The following is a 22,446-nucleotide window of genomic DNA, read 5'->3' as shown; positions in this document are numbered from 1 at the left end:
ACATCTGTTTGAACCAAGAGTAGCACTAACAAGAAACCTGACGGAAACAAAAGCAAAATTCAATTCCACTCATCACAGAGCGACTGTATTTCATATTCATCGGAAAAACTACAAAAAGTCAACCACACCTAGATCACATGACGCTGGAAATAAAAAATGAAAACTCTCCGCACAAAAGAAAACGCCAGTTTTCAAGATTACAGATCAGCCCATTATTCAATACACTCAAATCTTAAAAACTAAAAAAGAGTAATGAATCGTAAAAATCTCCTTATTTAGGAATCACTTATTGCTAGAACTAAAAGAAATTAATAAGCATAAATCATTTTCGTAGATTAATAATGAAACAAAATATACGAGATGCCCTGGTCGCAATACTTGTCGTACATTTTCTAATCTGTATTCTTCATTTTATTCCTCGTCTTCTCCCGATTCCGACTCTGAAAAAAAGAAGTATATATATATATATATATATATATATATATATATATATATATATATACATATATATATATATATCAACTTCAAGATTTTACAAAACAGAACCCGCATGAACAGAATGTACATAACACGTACACAAATAGTAAAAAAAAAAAACCATAGAAAAAGACCTTAATAAACATACTAAGGAAGACTGCTGCAAACAGCTGAGATTACAAAAGTTGAATCCATACAAATAGAATATAGAGAAGTACACACAAAAAAAAGAAAGAAAAGAATAAGACACTAATAAACATACAAAGGAAAAAATAATTTCTTAGACCACACTGCTTTTCCATTTACAAAAAATTAAACAAGAAAAACGGGTTTTAATTTCTATAAAGCAGTGAATACAAAACACTTAATTAAACAAAAATACTCCGAATATTTCGGCCCCACATCCGGGAGCCTTTCTCAACGGAAAAAAAAAAAAAAATTCTTACATCAACATAAAAAACATACTAAACAAACAAAAGACAAAATATAAATAAATAGGAAAAGAAAACTCACATATTAAATAAACAATTCCATTCACTGGCGTATAAACAAAATCGAATGTTTATATTGATTGGAACACGCCTTCTCACAGAATATAAATGGAAATCTATAAAAAAAATGAAAATATATTTATAATTAAACTAAAACAAAAAAGGTCAGCTAACCCCCGGCCTATAACCCCTAAATAGATCTCACAGGTTCATCACCCAATGTTTGAATTATAAATTGAACAGATTCGTTTGCTTGCAAGCTTAGCTGCAGTTCGTTTACTTTTACCAGCATTTAACCTAGTCTGACCTTTGTCCGCAAGGTCATCATTCGTATCCGAACTATTATCCAAAATAGTACTGGTTGAAAATTTTACCTGTTTTTTAATTAAACTATTATAAATCGAATTGATCCTAAAATCCCCTTCATCTCTATTGATACTAATACCCCCCTCGAGTATTTTTTTTATTTCTATAATTTCCCTGAAGATTTGTAAAAAGCCCTACATACGTATCTACTATTTGTGTTTGATCAAATAAAATACTGTGATGAGGAAAATTATAAAGATGTTCTGCAACAGCTGACTCAAACGTTTCTGGTGTTTTGTTTTGTTTTAGAGCGCAATCTATTGCATTCTTGTGTTGCTGTAGCCTATTTTCTAAAATCTGTTGTGTTCTTCCCACATAAAATTTACCACATTGGTTGTGAGATCTATTATAAATATACATGTGAGATCTATTTAGACCTGTGAGATCTATTTAGAGGTTACCTGTGATCTATGTGATTATAAATATACCTGTGAGATCTATTTAGACATGTGAGATCTATTTAGAGGTTACCTGTGAGACCTATTTACCTGTGATCTATTTAGACCTGTGAGATCTATTTAGAGGTTACCTGTGAGACCTAATAACCTGTGAGATCTATTTAGAGGTTATGGGCCGGGGGTTAGCTGACCTTTTTTGTTTTAGTTTAATTATAAATATATTTTAATTTTTTGATAGATTTCCATTTATATTCTGTGAGAAGGCGTGTTCCAATCAATATAAGCATTCGATTAAAAAAATACATAGAAAAAGACCTTAATAAACATACTAAGGAAGACTGCTACAAACAACTTGAGATTACAAAAGTTGAATCTATACAAATAGAATGTACAGAAATATACACAAAAAAAGAAAGAAAAGAATTAGACATTAATAAACATACTAAGGAAAGATTGTCACAAACAACTTAAAGAGTTTACTAAAGTAGAATCCATTTGAATAGATTGTACTAAAGACGTGCATAAAAAAGTAGAAAAAACTTTAAAGCGACGAGGTGCATTAAAGAATCACCTCCTCTTGTCTATTATAAACTTTTTTTTAGTTGGTGTGCCCAAAGTATTTGGAACTAATTGAGCCATCTTGCCATAACTTGTAGAGCTTGGATAAGAGATCCAAATAAGCAATAGAAAAATAAAAGCCGACACCTACTTTCCCGGAAATCTTAGAAATTTTGCTTTTTATTTCCACCATTTTGCGCTGGAGATAGAGAATTCAGTTTTAATGAAACTTATATGAATTTTATTTTTTCAATTTAAAAGGACCAGAAGTTTTTTTTTAAATTTAGGAAAGGACAATCCCTAAAAATGTTTTAGCATACCTGCTTAGACAACGTTAAAAACCAGCTCATAGGAAATGTCATTTGACCAATTTACAGCTTTGGGAGTTCCCGTGGTACCACCTGCTTTGACTGTAAACATTACCGACGATGAGGACGTATTATTTAAGCTGCTGGTCCATTACATAGATGGCACTTTGCTGAATAATTAGTAAAAGATTATATATATATTTTTTTATTTTAGACTAGTCTCTTATTAGCTGTTCGAACCGTTCACAATTTAAAAAAATATCATTTCGAACTGTTCACACCAAAATTTTAAGGAAATATCATTTCAGTAATTTGGCAACTTTGGGAGTTCTCTTTGGTGATAAGAACATTCGCTACTGGGCCCTTTGTCTTAAAGACGGTCAGCCGACGCTGAGACTTGCTAAACGAATTTTAAGGTATCGATTGGTCTTAATAGACATACAGAGGAATGATTGCCACAAGCAAGATCCAATTTCAAACAACAGAATCGATACGATTAGAATGTACATAAGAAGTATACATAAAAAAAAGACCTAAACAAACATCCTTAAGGAATGTTTGCAACAAAACAATGAATTTTAAACATGATTTTCCCTTATTTGGAATCACCTTATAAAGCTGATTCTTTTGGTACGTTTACTGTAACCAAAATGAATTTTTTTTTAGAGTTTCAGATATTATAAGCACAAGTTGCTCCTTAGTTACAGTTCGTTACTACGATTCGTTACCTTACACTTCGTTAAAGCTATTAGATTTTAGTACTGGAACATCTTGTAATGAATTATGTCTAGACTGACCTAGGGCAAGCCCTAAGTATTTCCTAGCGTAGGTAGAATATAGATGGCGTTTCAATGTATATTGCCCCGACCAACATAGCTTATTGTATTTAATGGCAATTACTAATTGAAGAAGTACAATTATTATGCCAAACTGGACATCCTTTCGACAGCAAAATTAATTTTACGCAAGTAATTTGAAAATTTACAATATGGTCAAAATCTAGTGGTCTAGATTTCCTTCGGTATACACCTACGGTGTTCCTGCTATACCATAAATTATAGTAAAAAAAAAAAAAAAAAAAAAAAAAAAAAAAAAAAAAAAAAAAAAAACAACTAACAGAGATAAAAATTTCGCAGCTCATTAGGAGCTATTAAAAAAGTTCTAAAATGATTTTTTTTAAAATTTATTCTGGTATATAAATAGACCAAGAATTTTCTATCTAGAAAAGGACGAGTCTGTCCCCATTGAGCTCGGACAGACAATAGGCAAATAATTTGTTAAGTAGGTTTCAATAAGCACTATTGAAAGGAATTCAATAATTGCAATTGCCTATGGAACACCAAAAATTCATTGCAATAAGCTTATTCAACGCGGCGACTACTTGAGCATGCACAAAATATAGTGTCATCTAGTATTACCAAGCAAAGGAAGTACGTATGGCACGACCCCGGTTAGAATAGCTCTAAATATATACACATTTCGCTATTTTGAAGTCATCCAATAATTTTTTCACCTCTTCTGATCCTATGTTATATGAATAACTGAAAACGAATCTCCGATATCCCCTCCTCACTAAACCTCCTCGACGTCCTATTCTTTTCTGACTCCTCTCAAAGCGGATCATGTGTGGTATAAGCGCTGTGCGCGAAGAACAATTACCCCTCAACCAACCCGGTTGAGCGGTTAGTATTACTACCCCTGAACCCAAGCGTGATCCAACTTAGAGAATAGCTTTAGATACTTACCCGTTTCAGCATTCTGAAGCCAATCAATAAATTTTTTCATCTGCTCAAGAAAAACAGACTTTCCTTTCTGTGAGTGGGATTCCTTGTACCATTTCAGAATTACTTCTTCACTAATGACATCAGCTGAAGGAGAATAATATACAAATAAAACATATAACTTGAAAATAAAACCGACATCAACACAAAACAAACAAAATAGACACCGATAAAAATTGCAGAATGAAACAACAAAGCCAAAAACTTAAGAGACTCAACAAACAAGAAACGAAAAATTAAAAGAACCACCTTCTAAGAAGAAAAGCAAAAGGATAATAAAAATGTTCGTTTTATTCTTGTCATTTTCTATAGCCTCTGTTCTCTATTGACACATATATTTTTCCCTCTTATTCAGACTAGTTTGGCTTTTGCATTCTTCTCATTTTATTTCTGAAGACTTGTTTCTGCACTGAAAACGATTAACGGAGGTTTTACAAAACATCAAAAATTTCCCATTTGTTCACATCAGCTGAAGATTTTCCTATACTCATCTGATTAATAATAATGTAAAAGACAATAGTTCCTAGTAGCTCAGGTAAACTAGATACAAAACCCAACGGGTTAACATTTTTAGACTTAGCTTATCAGATAGTGACACTTTGATTGTCGCCATTCCATATTATTCTCAAAAAAAAAAAAAAAAAAAAAAAAAAAAAAAAAAAAAAAAAACTAATTCAATTGGAATTAAGCCCTAATTTTCCTTGTATTTAAATACGGAGGAAAAAGTCATGAACATTTTTTCTTCTTAAGAACCCTTCGGCTGTAGTAGCACAGTGGATTGACACACTGCTTGGCAACGCAGGGCCCAGAGACAGACCCCCACTGCCGAAGTATAGGCAACAGGCTTGCTACGTGTCCCTGTAACATAACCCGACAACTGGAACGTTGATTAGACACCCTAAGCGCCAGCAATGGCTCTGGAGGATCCTATGCCCACTGCCACAAGCATAGGCAACAGGCTTGCTATTTGTCCTTGTAATATAACCCGGCAAATGGAATGTTGATTTGACACCCTATGCGCCAGCAATGGCTCTGGAGTCTTATCACCTGTAGAGGTATTTAGCTAATCATGCCTAAAACACAAGTTTATTTTTAGTATACAAAATTGTGGAGACCTGACTTCCTCTGTGGAAAAAGGAAAAATAGTATGAAAAGCTGCAAGTCCTCTAGTCATTGAGTTCAAAACCTTATACACACAAATTTTTAAGACAGAGGTTTCTTTTCAACAGATTCCGTACTAGAGGTTACGAGACTAAGTAATTTAATTCCTCTTCTTAAACCTTATTATAAAGAAGTTTGGCCGATTTAAAATTGGAACATAAATTGGACTACTGCTTTACTTGTAGGCGAACTTCCGTTTTTTTCCGCTTCAAAATTTAATATATTTCCTATACTTTTAATTTTTGACAAAAAAGCAACGAAAGAAAATCATATAACTTACTCTTGTATAGAAGCAATATAATTTTTTGAAAGGCCTTCATGAAGGCAATATTTTCAAAACAATATTCTTGAATTCGAATGAGTAGTGACAGTTCGGCTTTGGGTGATTCCCCAGTGAATTCTTGGAAGACTGGCGCCCATTGTTTCAAATGCTGGAGAGCTTGCGACGCAACAAGCTCCTCCTTCTTGTTCCACTCAACAGCGCTCATGATTGTGTTAAATATCTAAAAGTAAAACGAAAAAATAATTGTTGAGCTTGGTTCTGAATAGAATCGAATTGTGGTTTGGCAGTCGGATTTAAGATCGCCCAATGAACAAATATCTTCACATGCACGAATATTCCTTTCGTTCGTATTTTCAAAAAACTTTCTATGGGCAAAAAAAACTATTTTCTCACTGGATTTAGTTTTCACTTTGGCAGCTAGATTTCAGGTTACTCTATAGACAAATGTCTTTATTTCGGCAAACGATTGTTTCGCTTTTATTTTCGACTTTTTTTTTTCTAGGCAAAAAAACAAAACAAAACAAGCTACTTCCTAACTGTCTAAAAATTTCACTTCGGCAACCAAATTCACATCGCCAAATGAATATATGCTATTTTCTCACTGTGTTAAATTTCACTTTGGCAACCAGATTTCAGGTTACCGTATAGACAATTGATTTCACATGGGTGAATAATTGTTTCGCTTCTATTTTCGATTTTTTTTTCTAGACAAAAAAAGAAGAAGAAATAAACAGTAGCTACTTCCTTACTGTGTTAAATTTCGTTTCGACAGCCATAATTAACGTGACAAAAAAACAAAAACAAAAACTACATGTATAAATATTCTTTCCGCTTCTCTTTCAGACCACATGAGTAATTCCTCCTATAAGTGGCAATGACTTACTTGACTTGACTTAAGGCTCCTGCCGAGGGTTCGGCGTAGAGAACGATGAGACTAGGTGCCTCCAGGTTGACCTATCGCTTGCCAGGATCGCAGCTTCTTCCACCGGAATGTGGGCTTGGGTGAGGAATTCATCGTCTTTGTCTTTCCATCTAGTGGGTGGGCGTCCTCTGGGTCGTTACCATCCGTGTAGGGTGGGGTCGAAGTCAAATGCGACCCATGCTTGGGCGTCGCGTGGCATGCAAAGGAGGTGGCCGTACCACCGAACAGTACGCTGGGCGAGCTGCGTTGAGAAAGGAGTTTGAGCCGTACGTGATAGGAGAGTCTGGTTGCTAACGAAGTCAGTACAGTGAAGTCTTTCGATTCTTCGGAGATGTTTCGTCTGAGCGACATCGACGGCGCTGAGGATAGATTTGGCAGCTGGCCACGTCTCCGCTCCATACAGCAGGACAGTACTGACGGACGCATTGTAAATGCGCATTTTGGTAAAGCGGCTTATGTTTGGCTTTCGTCAGATGCTGCTAAGCCTCCCAACAATTGCCGAAACTTTGGCTATTCGAAATATAAGCTCTTTTGTGATCAAGCCATCCTTCGACAAAATAGATCCCAGGTAAGTGAAGTCTTCAACCAAATCTACTCGGTTGCTTCCGATGTTACTTCCTTTACAGTAGAACGGGACGTGGGGGCTCAAGGAGCATAACTTTGGTTTTCTGCCGGTTGATCTTCAGTCCAAATTTCAAGGCTTCTTCTGAGAGCACCTGGAGAGCTTTGGTCATCTTATCGACGGTGCTCGCAACTAGCGCTATGTTTTCGGCGAAGTCAGCATCAGAGAGCATTCGGTCTCTGAACTGAAGACCGAATTGAAGGCGATTCATCGTGCTGGCCATAACATGGTCTATGACGCAGTTGAAAAGCTCGGGAGCGGCGGCACAACCTTGGCGGACGCCAGTCTTCACTGCGAATGTGGGACTGCATCTTCTATTGACTTGCACACAGCTTTCCGTACCCTCATACAGCTTTTTAAAAAGTAAGAAATATTTCTTGGATAGACCCGTAGTTCTTATTATCGACCAAAGTGAACGACGATCAACAGAATCGAAGGCAGCCTTAAAGTCCACAAATGCGATGTACGCTTTTTGGTGGAACTCCTGCGTCTTCTCGATCAACTGGCGCATAGTAAACATTTGCTCGGTCGTCGACCTGCCGGGCATGAATCCGGCTTGCTGGACTCTTCTCTTTCTACGCAAAAAGGTGGAACACCTGTCCAGGAGTGACATGGCGAAGAGTTTGCCAGGAACGGAGAGAAGCGTGATCCCACGATAGTTGGAGCAGATTTGACGGTTGCCCTTGCGTGCCAAAAGTGGTATTATGATACTAAAATATAAGCTATCCTGTATGCATTTTATCATCAATGCCATTCAGCCAATTAGTTGGAGCCACAGAATTACCGGTGCACCCCGTTATGGAAGAATTCTGTAGAAATACCACAGACACCAGGGGCTCGATTATTATTTAACCGTTTTACAGCATTTTGGATCTCAAAGGTGGTAAACGGTTGCGATACGAGGTAGGAAGTAGCTTCGGGTGTGGTCATTGCTGCTTCAATCAGATCAGGGTCGGGATAAGCAACTGCCTCGGCACTCAGAAGGGTTGAGAAGTGACTGCTCCTGGCAGAGAGTTGGCCTGCATGGTCATCCGGCATGCTTCTTTCAGCAGAAAAAACACGGCTCACGGTGGAAGTCTTCCCTTCCGTCAGCTCGCGGAGGTGTTTGTAGAGGGAGCAGGTGTCTCCTTTTCTCGAGGCATCTTCAAGATCGCTGGCTTTCTTGTCGACAAAGGTATTCCTATCACTGTGCAGTAGGCTATTGCGCAGGCCATTGAGTCGTCTGTACTCTGGCATATTCTTTGCTAAAGGGGCCTTCCGGCGCAGCTCGATTACAGACAGAGTCTCCTGGGATATCCAGGGTTTATTCTTGTGTGTGCTGTGGCCAATGGTACTGCCATCAGAATTGAGTATATTATCTTTGAAAGACTTCCATGCTACTTCAGGGTCATCCAGAACTTGGAGGCAGCTACAACGGTGAGAGATATAAAGAGCATATTTTTGTTGCATCTCGAATGCAACCAGACTACTCAGATCGAGCTTGGCAGGCCGTCTTTCTTGTCCTTGTGCTCTCAGGCGTAGCCTCAGTGTGGCGACTACCATCCTATGGTCTGTGTTTCCAAGCTCGGCCGACCTATAAGTGCAGCAATTTGTTATCGACGAGCGCCTGCGACCCGAGATCATAACATAATCGATCATCTTCTTTGTCTGGCCGTCATTACTATACCAAGTGTATTTGTGTATATGTCGTCTCTGAAAGAGCGTGTTTGAAATAACCAGATTATGCATATTGCAGAGCTGGAGGAGTCTTTGTCCAATGTCATTCAGTGAATCTGGAGTCACAGGGCCGAGAACACTTCTCCACACGCCCTCCCTGTCATTTACCGTCGCGTTAAGGTCTCCCAGAAGAGTGACGATGTCGTGGGGTGGGACTCTAGACAGGGTCGCTGAGAGCTCCACATAGAACTGATCCTTCACTTCCGCAGGGCTAGGATTGGTGGGAGCATAGCATACAATAATTTTCCGCTTTCCATGCTTGTGCTGGAGCTGATCCATCAGTATTCCATCTGAAATTTCTTTATATGAGAGAAGGCATCTCTTTGCTCTAGCGTTCAGCGCGAGGCCTACACCATTTGTCTTGCTTTTTGGGTCACCAGACCAGATTAGGTGATATCCTTCACCAATATCCTCGGACTCTCTTCCGACAAGGCAGGTTTTCGTTAGGCCAGCCAAAGCTATATTCAAGGGTTTTAGCTCATAGGCAAGTATTGACGTAGCTCCAGAATAGTTGAGTGTGAGTAAGGTCCAGCTAGCGAAGTATAGTCCACCTTTGACAATAAGGCTCATCCAATCGTCTGTAATCGGTCCAGGGACAGGCGTGGGTCGGGGACGGTAAAGGGGGGGTAGGTCATCCTAGGCAGTATAATCGTTTTTCGTTGCGGTAAAATTTTCGGGTGGAGGGTTGCAGACCCAACCGACCCTAGGCCTGGGATCTAATTAGAGCTAGGACTTGCCTAGATACTGAGAGTCCCTGGGGTGGGCTCCACCCACCTCTTGAGGTTGAGGCTGCCCATTAACATGGAGCGTTTAGTTAGGGGAAACCCCAGATCCAGAGGCACGTGGTCAGCAGACATAGTCTGCCTCATTCCAGACGAACTCCATCCGCCTTTTACCCGTGCCCCAGCCATTTAAACATTTGCCTCTCAATTACTTGGACTATCTGTCTTGGCTTTTCTCTGGCTACAATTACCCAGCCCAGTCTTGACGCAACCTATGCAACCTATTGCCAAAATACTTGATAACTTCAATTCAAAATCAACGGACTCGGTCGAGGCCTTCGGCCTCGACCGAGTCAATGGCAATGGCAACATTATATTTAAACTAATGAGATCTTCTTAATTTTACACCGGTAAAATATACGTTATGTTTTCTTTGTTAGATAGGTACAATTATAGTTGTTTACTTATAACTCACTATATAAACATAACACGTGGATTAATGCAAAAAACAACAACAAAAAAACGAAACCTTTCCTGCAACAAAGCTACACAAACAAATACATCAAAACAATTTAACAAGAGGATGACATGGATCTAACCACAGATAATCGTCTTCTATTAACTTTGAATGGCTGAACATGAGGCAGGGTGCTTTCTGGAACACACCACTTAGATTGTATGCTAGTAACAGCTGCTAAAAGCATGACCTCTTAATTAATTGAGGAACAATCCGAGGTGGGAGAGAGAAAATCTCTTATTAGTACAAGTTCTGAGGACCAAGTGCTACAAGTCGCTCACGGCTGGCAATTGGTGGGCGACTATAGACTCCAGTGTTGCCCGCCTAATACGTATTGGCCTTATTTTCAATCTTATATCAATAGAAATTTCAAAATTAAACGATGTTGTATACCCAATACGTTGTTTATCCATGGAACTGATTGGATTCAAGGTTAGTAATTACAACTATCCCTGTATCTCGACGTTAGCTATTCAAATATACTATTCATCTCTAGATCTGAATGAAAATGTTAGAATTATTCATATCTAATTTGATATATACTAAACAATACGCCCCGAAGAATTATATCCGAAAGGATAAGTGAAAGATGACGAAAATTTAAAAGGGTTTAAAAGCCATTCCTTGGAATGACTTAATAGAAAAACCACTGACAAAATCAGCCCCCTTCTCCTCATACTCCTAAAAAAACGAAAATAAAAGACATGGAACTGAAAATCTGATCTAAGTAGAAAAAAAAAAAAAAATGAAACGGTCAAATCAGGTACTCGAGCCTACATTCTTCACCATTATTGGATTATATAATATCGTTGTCTCCCCCCCCCCCAAAAAAAAAAAAACTTGTCAAATGTTTTGCGGTACTTGTATGTAATAGTCATGTCCAGAGAGGCATATTTACTTTATACCCTATGGTAGCAGAGTAGATTGATGCTCTGCTTGGCAACATGAGGCTAAGGGATCTATCCCCGCTACCACAAAGTTAGGCAACACGCTTGCTATATGTCGCTTAAAATAATACAAGCGAGTGAAATGTCGATTTGACGTCCTGGTCACTAGCAATGGCTGTGGAAGATATCCTTTTTTTTATGTCATACTACGTAGGAGAAATCAGGCATGATTTGAATCCATACCCTGGCACGGGGGGTATGTCAGCCTAATGAATTGCGTGTGTCTGTATTATTGTTTTTAATAAGCACACAGATTTACAATCTATAGATTGTTCTTTTCCAGGAATAAATTTGTAACTTTTGAAAAATTTCAAATCAATAGAAACAGTAATTTAGTCAAGAGAACTAACTGATAATTCAACGATACTGTGGCAACAATAGAAGACATCAATCTTTGTGATTGGTTTACTGCTACTCATTTATAGATTTCGACGAAATTACCTGAACTATTCATTTTTGATTCAAAATTTACGATCCCTCTGAAGCATGCGATTTAGAAAAAAAGACCTACACTTTGCTCCAAAAAACAAAAACAAAAAAAAACTTATATAATTGAACCCGCCAATTTCAGATCTACAAATTCACTGAATAAGAATTATGATTTTTTTTTCCAATTTCCACATTTTTTTGCAACCTTTTCAAAGTACTTCTCAATCTAAAAAAAAGAAAACAAAATTTTAAAATCTAATTCAGTAAATGGACAGAACTGAACCTCCGCTATCAAATAATAGCTAAATTCATAAGATTGTAGAGAAATAACATCTGAAAACATGAGAGCATAGAACATAAACGTTAAATTACCAAGGACGTGAAAATATCCCCCCCCCCCTCTGAACCCAGCCGAGATCTATTCACATCTAAAAACCACCCTCATGAAAATGATTCTACTTTAATACAGCTTTAAACGCAACTTTTACATCTAATTAACTCTCCCTTCTTGTAGAGTATAGTTAATCACGAGAACAAATATAATCCTAATTATTGAATGCAGTCTTTTCTCGTTTTGAACAATTTGGGAGCAAAAATCTTACAAGTGTATATGAAGATACGTTCTTAGCTCCCAACAGATAAAACAAAGGAACGAACATAATGCGAGTCCAAAGATAAAAAGTGTAATTATACAGGGATAACTTATATACTAAGTATTCGAATTATTTTTCAGATATTTCTCAGTCGCAGTTCAAGCTGAACTAGTAATATGAAAAATTCAGGTTCTTCATCTTTTGATTACGTTTGTCGTCCAATATTTTTTTTCACAATTTAACATTTGTATTTTAAATTTTGTTACAAATTTTCGAGCACCCTATTTTGATACTCCACTTTCTTAAAATACCACCAGTAAGAAAAAAGCGTAAGGAAAAAATATAAATAAAATTAGAAAGGCGGTATAAGATAGGAAAAATAAATTATACACCAACAATCAAATGGTAATTACTGTTCGGGCTAGTATACTACTACAAACATTCAGTCTTTATTCTCTGATCACCCGCCCGATTTTTACAAACTTTATACCATTCACTGCGGCTTGAAATTGCTTTTCAGCAACATAGAAAACATTTTATTTTGACAAAACCCATACGAAATAAGGGACCTTGTTCAAGTACTCATTCATCTCAGTTACTAAATTAGGAAGACAGTTTTTTTTTATCAAGTAATTACCTGCAATACACTATATAACTCTTTGGTGTAAAACTTATTCAAAAACAGAAAGGAATTAAAACAGAATAATAAGAAAAGAGCGAACCAGAGGTATGACTTCGTGACCTTGAAGTGCATGTTTTTCTATTGTTTCTCTCAAAGTACCAGCAATATCCTTGGCTGATTTCTCTTCCTGAATATCTTCTTCCAAAACCTTCTGTAGTTCTCTTTTAAGGCTATGGCTTTGCTAAAATTAAATAGTCATATTTGTTATTCCATTGCTATCGCTATTGTACATTGATATTACATACTATATTTGTATATCATATTATATATCGCATATGTGAATTTACATTCTATCGTTAAAACTGTTATTGGTTATGATTGATTGTTATTGAATCATTTTGAATGTACCAACAGCAAGGATCATTCTATGTTAATAAGACTTCTATATGATGCAGTAAGATAACAGAGGCAGTCACTTGACCAAATACCTAGGCTTGGATCAAGACTTGGGAAGTGACGAAATAAATAAGTATGATGATTCGAAATATAAAAGTAATTTTTGATTGGACGATTTCCTTCTTCCTTATACCTTCTCGTCCTGGCCGAGTGGATTGGTGCGCTGGATTTAAGATCCTTTGTCCGAGAGGACGGGGGTTCGAATCCTAGTGTACCCAATTATTTGGTTTGGGACAGGGGTCAGTGGTTTGACTGTGTAAGCTCAGTAAGATTCGACACAGCTTTAAATGGGTACATGGAGAAATCTGGGGAAGGTAAACAGGAAGGGTGTGTGAAAGCACAAGGTGGTTGGCCCCCAACCTCCCATTGCACTTCCCGGCTGAAGGGCCAAGAAATGGATATCAGCACGGCCAGTAGGGACTGTAAAGTCCAATGCCGTATTCTTTACCTTTTACTTATTCCTTCTTCAGTCAAGAATGTAGTTGCAGAAATCATTTTGATTCAGCAGGCCTTTCATTATTCCCCCCCTTAAAATGACCGGTACGGAAAAATTTTGACAGCCAATGTTGCTTTAACAAGAGTGTAATATTCCTGCCCAGCGCAGTATAGGACTAACTAGGCAAGCATTCCTTCAAAATTAATCCAAATGCCTATTATATATTCAGGGTCCAATTATGCTTTAACAAGTCGGCTCATTTATGCCGTGCTAGTTACGCGCATGGGCATCAATTGTGGAGTGGAAAGGGAGGGGCATTTGTACCCACTACATTACGAAAAATACCTCCCTTTCGGTATTTTTTTATTGAAAAATGTTCTTTTCGGGCATTATCATTGGAAAAACCCACGATATAACTGACCCCCTAGATTTTGGAAAATACATTTAGCCCCTCCCCCTTGAACTTTCGAAAATTGACGCCACTGGTTCCTCGTTCTCCAGCAAATTCCTCGAGATCAATGCAAAGACTGCTATTACATATTCAGACGCCACTTATGCTTTAACAAAAATAAAAAAAAATCCCGCCCAATGCAGTTCAGCACAAGTTAGGCACAGGGTACAAATTGGGGGGAGTTCGTCCTCACCCTAGGATTTTTTAAGATACCTATTTTGGGTATTTTAATTTAAAAACACATTTTTCGAAGTTTAATTGAAAAATCCCCTCCCCCTTACATTTTTGCGAATTCATGTTACTGACTATGCGAGCTCTACGAAATCATTTAACATTACGGTTGCAGCGGTAGCTGCAACCTAGTAAAGAATGAACCACGGCCTATAGTAACCAAAAATAATAATAATAAAAAAAAAAAAAAAAACGCGAATAAAATTGGCTAGTAAGAGAAATTGCTATTTTTAGCTGATTGAAGAATGGCAACTATTGTCTCGATTAGTCTTAGCAGGAAAATATAATTTTGAAAGCAGACTTACGGGAATTTCGAAAAACACCCAGAAACCCCCTAAAAAATGGCGTTGGATCAAAACAAAAGTATACCATTGCAATACAGGGTACAAATTGGGGGGAGTTCGTCCTCACCCTAGGATTTTTTAAGATACCTATTTTGGGTATTTTAATTTAAAAACACATTTTTCGAAGTATAATTGAAAAATCCCTCCCCTTACATTTTTGCGAATTCATGTTACTGACTATGCGAGCTCTACGAAATCATTTAACATTACGGTTGCAGCGGTAGCTGCAACCTAGTAAAGAATGAACCACGGCCTATAGTAACCAAAAATAATAATAATAATAAAAAAAAAAAAAAAAAAAAACGCGAATAAAATTGGCTAGTAAGAGAAATTGCTATTTTTAGCTGATTGAAGAATGGCAACAGTACTGAATGAGCCTTTGAACTGTGAGGACGCAAATTGGATTTAACTTTGAATTTAATTGGTTTGTAAAAAGTGTATTTGTTAGACAGTGAAGATTATTGCGAAACATTGAATTGGCTTGGGATTATACACCTTGGATTACGTCATTTAATTATGACAAAAAAAGAAAATAGGCCAAAGACAATGAATCAAGCTCTGATTGAGTAGTAGTTCAGGTGTCTTTACCGCTTGCCCTGAAGAGTGGAATGAAATGCAAATATTTGATTAGTTGAATTTTGCAAACGTTACAGTGTATTCCTGAAAGTTGGTTGTGATTCCTGAAGTAGCGTCGGTATTCAATCGCTGTTGGAAATCGTCGGTGCAGGAGATAGGGGTGTTAGCCGTGCCCAAATTAACGGTGGCTTAGCGAACTGCACGTCCGCATCGACGTGGATAAATTATAGGTGCCAAAATAGGTAAGAGAGATTACATATTTTTTTTTATTTGCACTTGCCATGGGGTGAAAAAGGAAGATTGCTAAAACTGTCCAAGTAGGATCCCAGTCTGTTGAGAACAGTTTGTTGAATTCGACCGTTTCATCTGAAGGAAATAACGATGTTGCTTCACTGAAGATCCTGGTGGATGACTTTGCTAAGATGCTAACAATACTTACTGAAAATGGTAAAAAACTAGACTCTATAAACGATAGTATAAAAATGTTAGAAAATCGCATGGTATAAGTGGAAAATACACAGTCTGACCTAAAATCAGAAGTTAATACTACGAGTTCGCGTGTTACACAGCTTCTATCTGATGTTCTAAGCTTAAGAAATCAAATGTCAATTATCGCTACTGCAACGAAAAAGTATGAAACTGGGAATGCAGATCTGTCTCGTCGGCTTATGGCATCTGAATATCGACATATAGAGAAGAATATTATCGTTTGGAATGCACCCTGCGAGAATACCACCCAAGCCGAAACGTTTTTTGACCAGTTGTGTTTGGAGGGTCTAGGTCTGTCCATGGTCCCGAGGTTTCGAGTTGTTGGTGGTGTCAGTAAGGAGCAACCGTATTTTAAAGTTGATGTTGGTTCTCGAGATGCGAAGGTCAGTGTGCTTAAGAACGGAAAGAAATTAAAAGGTAAAGCTATTGGACACCATAGAAAAGTATCTGTTAGCGATGATGCACCAATATCAGTTCGTGAAGCTCGAAGGAAGTTGTATGCAAAGAAATCTAGATTAAATGCTATAGGAGTTTCATCATGGGTTTCCAATACAGTTCCACCATATATACAGATCGACCGTGGTGGTGTGGCGGCAAAATTTGGTTACGATGAGCCTATCCCTGAGTTATGTGACCAATAGATGGTTATATCATGAATGGTGAATTGAATTAAGATTTTGTTAAGATATTTTTTTTTTCTTTTTTTTTTTGTATTTATGGAAAAAAAAAGAAAAGTTGTTCTTTTTTTTCTCATTTATTTAGTTTTTGTTAGAATTTAGAATGGGTAAGTAGTAGGCACAAGTAGAGCATTGTGTTTTCTTCAATTATAATTTTCTGGAATTCAGAAAATGTAAATAGTAAGCCTGTATTTTGACAGGCTAGTGTTAGTGACAATTTTTCACTTTTTTTGTATTCGTTTGTTTATTTATATTATTTTGTTAATATGTTTCTTATTATTTTTAGGTTATTTTGTGTTTTTTCTGGAGCTTCAATTACGTTGGAAACGGGATCACCGACCCTCCAAGTTATAGTAAGTTATTCAGTTGGTTAGGTTTGGTTGCAACTACCCTCCTTTTCTTTTATATATATATATATATATTTATAAAAAATGGTAATTGTTCGTAATGATCGTTTGGATTGGCTTGAGAATAATCCATTGAGTGTTTCGGATTTAGGATTAGGGGTACTTCACAGGGATTTTGATATGGGGGTAGATGATGTTTTTCCGAAGGTTAATTATAAGTGCCCAGTTGATTTAAATACTAGACTGGCACCGGATAAACTTGGCATTTTTCATTTGAATTGTCAGGGGTTAAATAGTACATTGGATTATTTGTCGGAGCTGTGTATGCTATCTGATTTTCATATTCTTGCACTTACTGAAACATGGTTAATGAATAATAATTCTGGACTATTGGATTTTTCAAATTATAATATGTATGTTAAGAACCGTACTCACCATCAGCATGGAGGACTTGCCCTGTATATTAGAACTGATTTGAATATGAAGGTTAGGGATGATTTGTCTGTTAATAAAGAGATGATTTTTGAGTGTTTTGTTACGGAGGTTGATAAGAATGGTGACCCATTTTTTATTGCTGTTTGTTACCGCCCCCCTTCAGCTAGTGTAGATTGTTTTTTAGAATTATTAGAGCAACAAATGGACCTTCTAACTCGTAAGAACATGCCGTGTTTTGTGTGTGGAGATTTTAACATTGATTTGAAATTGTTAGCATCTAATTTAAAAGCCCGCAATTTTTTGAATTTAATGTTAGGTTATGGGATGCATCCTGCTGTAAATATTTGTACTAGAGTGACGGAGTCATCTTCATCTCTAATTGATAATGTATTTTTGAATGTTCCCCATGATTCGTCGAGTGTTGTGTTAAATGATGTTTCGGATCACTTTAGTTTGGCTATATTAGTTCCGGGTATATTTAAGAATATTAATATTAATTGTGATGCTCGCACTAAGCCTAAGAAATTATTAGTTGATTCAAATACTATTTCAAGATTTAAGCTTAGGATAGAACAGTTAGACTTCAAATTTTTAGAAGAAGAATTAGATTTAAATTTGAAGTTTGACCTTTGGTATGGTAAGATTAAGGATACGTTTTTGGACTGTTGTGAAGTGTCAGGAATACAGAAGAGAAGGGTGTCTCCAAATAAACCTTGGATTACAAAGAGTTTGTTACAGTCAATTAATAGAAGACGTTTTTTATATAAGTTGTCAACAAGGAGCAATGATCTTCATGATAAAGTAATATATAGAGTTTATAATAATAGGTTAAATGCTGCACTCTGACTGGCTAAGGTAGAATATTATAAGGTTAAATTTTAAAAAGTTGAGCGTAACCTGAGTAAGACTCGGACATTGATTAAGTCGGTGACTTGCCCTGGTAGCGTCTTGATCCGCCCAGATAGTATGGGAATGAATAATAATGTTGCAGATGAGATGTGTAATCACTTCACTACTATTGGGCAGCGTGTGTCATCATCGGTGCCAGTATTTGATCAAGATGGAGATTTTCGTCAGTTCCTACCTGAAGATTGTGATGTGTCTGCGTACCTTAAATCTGTATCTATTGATGAATTATTTGATGTTATAAATAATATGAAAAATGGTGCATCAGGAGGCGATTTTATTTCGTTGAAGGTTTTGAAGTCGATATTACCTGTTATGTCTAGTTATTTTTTAGGACTGATAAATAATTTTTTAAAAGCTGGAATATTTCCCGACTGTCTAAAGTGCGCGAATGTTATCCCGATATTTAAAGGAGGGGATAATAAATGTTTTAGTGATTATAGACCGATTTCTTTACTGCCATTTATTTCTAGAGTGTTTGAAAAGTTTATTCATAGTAGGATGGTAAGTTTTTTCGAGAAAAGACAATTTTTTAGTTCTAGTCAGTTCGGGCTTAGGAGTCATCATTCTACAGAGCATGGAGTTTTGTTTTTAACAAATTTTATTAATGATGCTTTAGACAAGGGTCTGAAGATAGCTTCGATATTTTTGGATATTACTAAAGCATTTGAATCTGTTGATCATGATATACTAGTTCAAAAGCTATATAGTAGTGGTATACGTGGTGATTTTTTAAATGTCATAGTTAGTTTTCTTAGTGGTAGGACTCAGTGTGTCGTGATGGGTGGAGTTACATCTAAAATTGAATATATTTTGATTGGAGTACCCCAGGGTTCTGTTTTGGGCCCTTTGTTGTTTTTGGTTTATATTAATGACCTTTGTAGAGCTTCAAGTAATGTGTCTTGTTCTTTAGACCTTGATACTTACGGTACTAAGGGAATTCTACCATGTTTTGCTGATGATGCCCATTTCACCGTAGCTGCTAGAACTGAAAATGAGTTGATGACTATATTGAAACAAGGTATTTCTTCGATTGAAAAGTGGATGCGAGTAAATAAATTGAAACTGAATCACAATAAGTAAAATTTTTTGATTTATGGTAGAGTTACTGGACATTATCCTTGGATTAATAGTATAGAAGTAGGGCACCATACTATTGTAAGATCTACTAGTACTAGATACCTTGGTGTTATAATTGATGAAAGCCTTAGTTTTAAAGACCATATTGCATCTGTTAACAGCAAATTGTCTCGTAATATTGGTATTATGCGTAAACTTAGGTATCTTTTTCCGTGTGAAATTCTGAGAATGTTGTATTTTTCTATGGTTCACCCATATCTCATTTACCGTTGTATGGTTTGGTCGAAAACTTTCGGAACTCACTTCCATCCGCTCTGCGTAACACAGAATATGGCAATTAGAGTTCTTTATGGTAATCAAATTGACCTATTTGCATCGGTGAGGCATCTTTACCGCGAGAATAAAATTCTACCGTTAGCAGGAATATGTGTATTCTATAATGCTCTGTTTATGTTTAAATATTTAGCTTCGGAGTTACCATCATGTTTTTCAGGAATGTTTAGTCTTGCATCTACTGTTCACGATCATTTGACACGATCTTCTCAGTTGATGCAAAGACCAGCTATGGTCACGTCTAGGTCTAGGTTTTCAATTCGCCATGTTGTTCCGTTAGTTTGGGAGAGTTTGCCAGAGGATTTGAGGAATGTGGGGGGTTTGCAGGATTTTCGTAAGTCGCTAAAGAACCATTGTTTTGATGTGTATATTTTGAATGGATTATTCCACGCCACTTAAGTTTTGTTTTTGAGGAGGGTTTAGTTGCAGCTGAATATGTTTATAATTTTTATTTTTTTTTTGGATTTTTTTTGGAGGTTCGTTGGTTTTCGGGTCCGGTATTTTGAGCTCTAATTTTGTTGTTTTTTTTTTTTTTTTTTTTTTTTTTCTCTATTTTTTTTTTCTTTTTTTTGTTTCTTGTTTTTTTTTTGTTTTTTTTTATTTTGTTAGGAGGGTTTTCTCCCGCACAAGCATTGCTTCAGGGAATCGATGATGTATATATATTTTTTTTTTAATAAACCCATTGTTGTTACTTAATAACCTTGGCCGAAAACCCTATACAGCAGACTTACAGGCTTCTGGTTTAACAACAAAGAAAATCAGTTTTTTACATGGGTAGTCCCCCCTTACATATTCAGATCTCATTTACGTTTTAACAAAAGTGTAACATACCTGAACAATGCAAATCCTTCAAAATTAAGGCAAGGGCCCCCTATTATGTATTCAAGACTTACTTCTGCTTGCTACATGTGAAGCTGCAAGTCTTGGTTTATCATAGGCAGTGCAATAGCGCTGCCTAAGTAAAGAACGATGTTGGCACAATGTATTACTATTTTTTTTCCATACCTGGGCAATTCCTATTGAAGGAGTTGTCAGAAACTTCAAAAAGGGCTCATTTGATTAGAAATTGGAGTGGCTAGTGCCCTTTTTAATAGTCAAAAGTGATTGGAGGGCAACTAGCCCCTCCCCTCTCACTCCCATCATTCCCCCATACACATCCAATCAAAATTTTGAGATAGCCATTTTGTTCAACGTAGTTGATTTCCAGATAAAAAATATGTTTTGAGGACGATGTTGACACAATGTATTATTATTTTTTTTTCCATACCTGAGCACTTCCTATCGAAGGAGTTGTCATAGAAACTTCAAAAAGGGCTCATTTGATTGGAAATTGGAGTGGCTAGTGCCGTTATTAATAGTCAAAAGTGATTGGAGGGTAACTAGCCTCCCCCTCCCCTCTCACTCCCATCATTCCCCCAAACACATCCAATCAAAATTTTGAGATAGCCATTTGTTCAGCGTAGTTGATTTCCAGATAGATAATATGTTTTTGAGGAGGACACTCCCCCACAATCCTCGGAGCAAGGGTTTTAAGTTATGCCCTGAGGGCATATAAGAACGATGTTGGCACAATGTATTATTTATTATTTTTTTTTCTTTTAGAGCAGGGCACTTTGTATCGAAGAAGCTGTCGTAGATATTTCGAGAAGGGCTCATTCAATTGGAAATTGGAGTGGCGTGTGCCCTTTTTAATAGTCGAAAGTGATTGGAAGGTAACTAACACCCCTTCCACGCCCACCAATTTCCGAAAAACATCCAATCAAAATTTTTAGATAGCCATTTTGTTAAGCGTAGTTGATTTCCAGATAGAAATTATGTTTTTGAGGAGGACAGCCCTCAGGGCAAGGGTTGTAAGTTATTCCTGGGGGCATATAAGGTTTTTATAGAAGGCGTTGTAGTAGAAACTTCAAAAAGGCTCATTCGATTGGAAATTCAAAGGGCTAGTGCTCTTTTTAGTGGTCAAAAGGGATTGGAGGGCAACTAGCCCCCCCCATCGTTCCCCCAAACACATCCAATCAAAATTTTGAGATAGCCATTTTGTTCAGCGTAGTTGATTTCCAGATAGAAAATGTTTTTGAGGAGGACACTCCCCCAAAACCCTAGGGCAAGGATTTTAAGTTATGCCCTGGGGGCACATAAAAACGATGTTGGCACAATGTATCATTTGTTATTTTTTCCCTTTTGGGCAGGGCACTTCGTATCGAAGAAGTTGTCGTAGAAACTTTAAAAAGGGCTAATTCTATTGGAAATGGGAGTGGCTCGCACCCTTCTTAATAGTCGAAAGTGATTGGAAGGCAACTAACACCCCTTCCATGTCCACCATTTCCCGAAACACATCCAATCAAACTTTTGAGATAGCCATTTTGTTCAGCATAGTTCATTTCAAAATAGAAATTATGTTTTTGAGGAGGAAACTCCCCCAGAGCTTTCAGGGCAAGGGTTGTAAGTTATGCCCTGAGGGCATATAAGGTTTTTATAGAAGGCATTGTCCCAGAAACTTCAAAAAAGGCTCATTCGATTGAAAATTCAAAGGGCTAGTGCCCTTTTTAATAGTCTAAAGTAATCGGAGGGCAACAGGCCCACTCCCCTCTTCCACCATTTCCCCAAACACATCCAATCAAAATTTTGAGGTAACCATTTTATTCAACGTAGTTTTAAGTTCTGTAAATTAGGTCTTTGAGGATGACAACCCGCTCACATCCTTCAGGGCAAGGGTTGTAAGTTATGCCCTGGGGGCGTATACGGGTTTTATAGAAAGCTTTGTCGTAGAAA

The 22,446-nt window shown here is 37.0% G+C and overlaps 1 protein-coding gene across 1 annotated transcript in view; it reads right to left on the bottom strand.

The window, feature by feature from the left end:
• Positions 1 to 58: 58 nt before the first annotated feature.
• The window catches only part of kra (basic leucine zipper and W2 domain-containing protein kra), a 65,216-nt gene continuing 42,828 nt past the window's right edge, over positions 59 to 22,446 (bottom strand). The window contains exons 6-9 of the mRNA XM_089094325.1: positions 13,014 to 13,154; positions 5,821 to 6,043; positions 4,344 to 4,466; positions 59 to 440 (exon numbers count right to left, since the gene is read on the bottom strand). Coding sequence (XP_088950451.1) covers positions 412 to 440; positions 4,344 to 4,466; positions 5,821 to 6,043; positions 13,014 to 13,154 — 516 coding nt within the window. The 3' untranslated portion in view covers positions 59 to 411. The remainder of the gene's footprint in view (positions 441 to 4,343; positions 4,467 to 5,820; positions 6,044 to 13,013; positions 13,155 to 22,446) is intronic.

This window comes from Artemia sp. Qi Xiang Cuo, chromosome 9 (genome assembly GCF_049724085.1).
Source record: "Artemia sp. Qi Xiang Cuo chromosome 9, ASM4972408v1, whole genome shotgun sequence".
Lineage (NCBI taxonomy): Eukaryota > Metazoa > Arthropoda > Branchiopoda > Anostraca > Artemiidae > Artemia > Artemia sp. Qi Xiang Cuo.
Note: the sequence above shows the minus strand (reverse complement) of the source record. Positions and strands in the feature narration are given on the sequence as shown.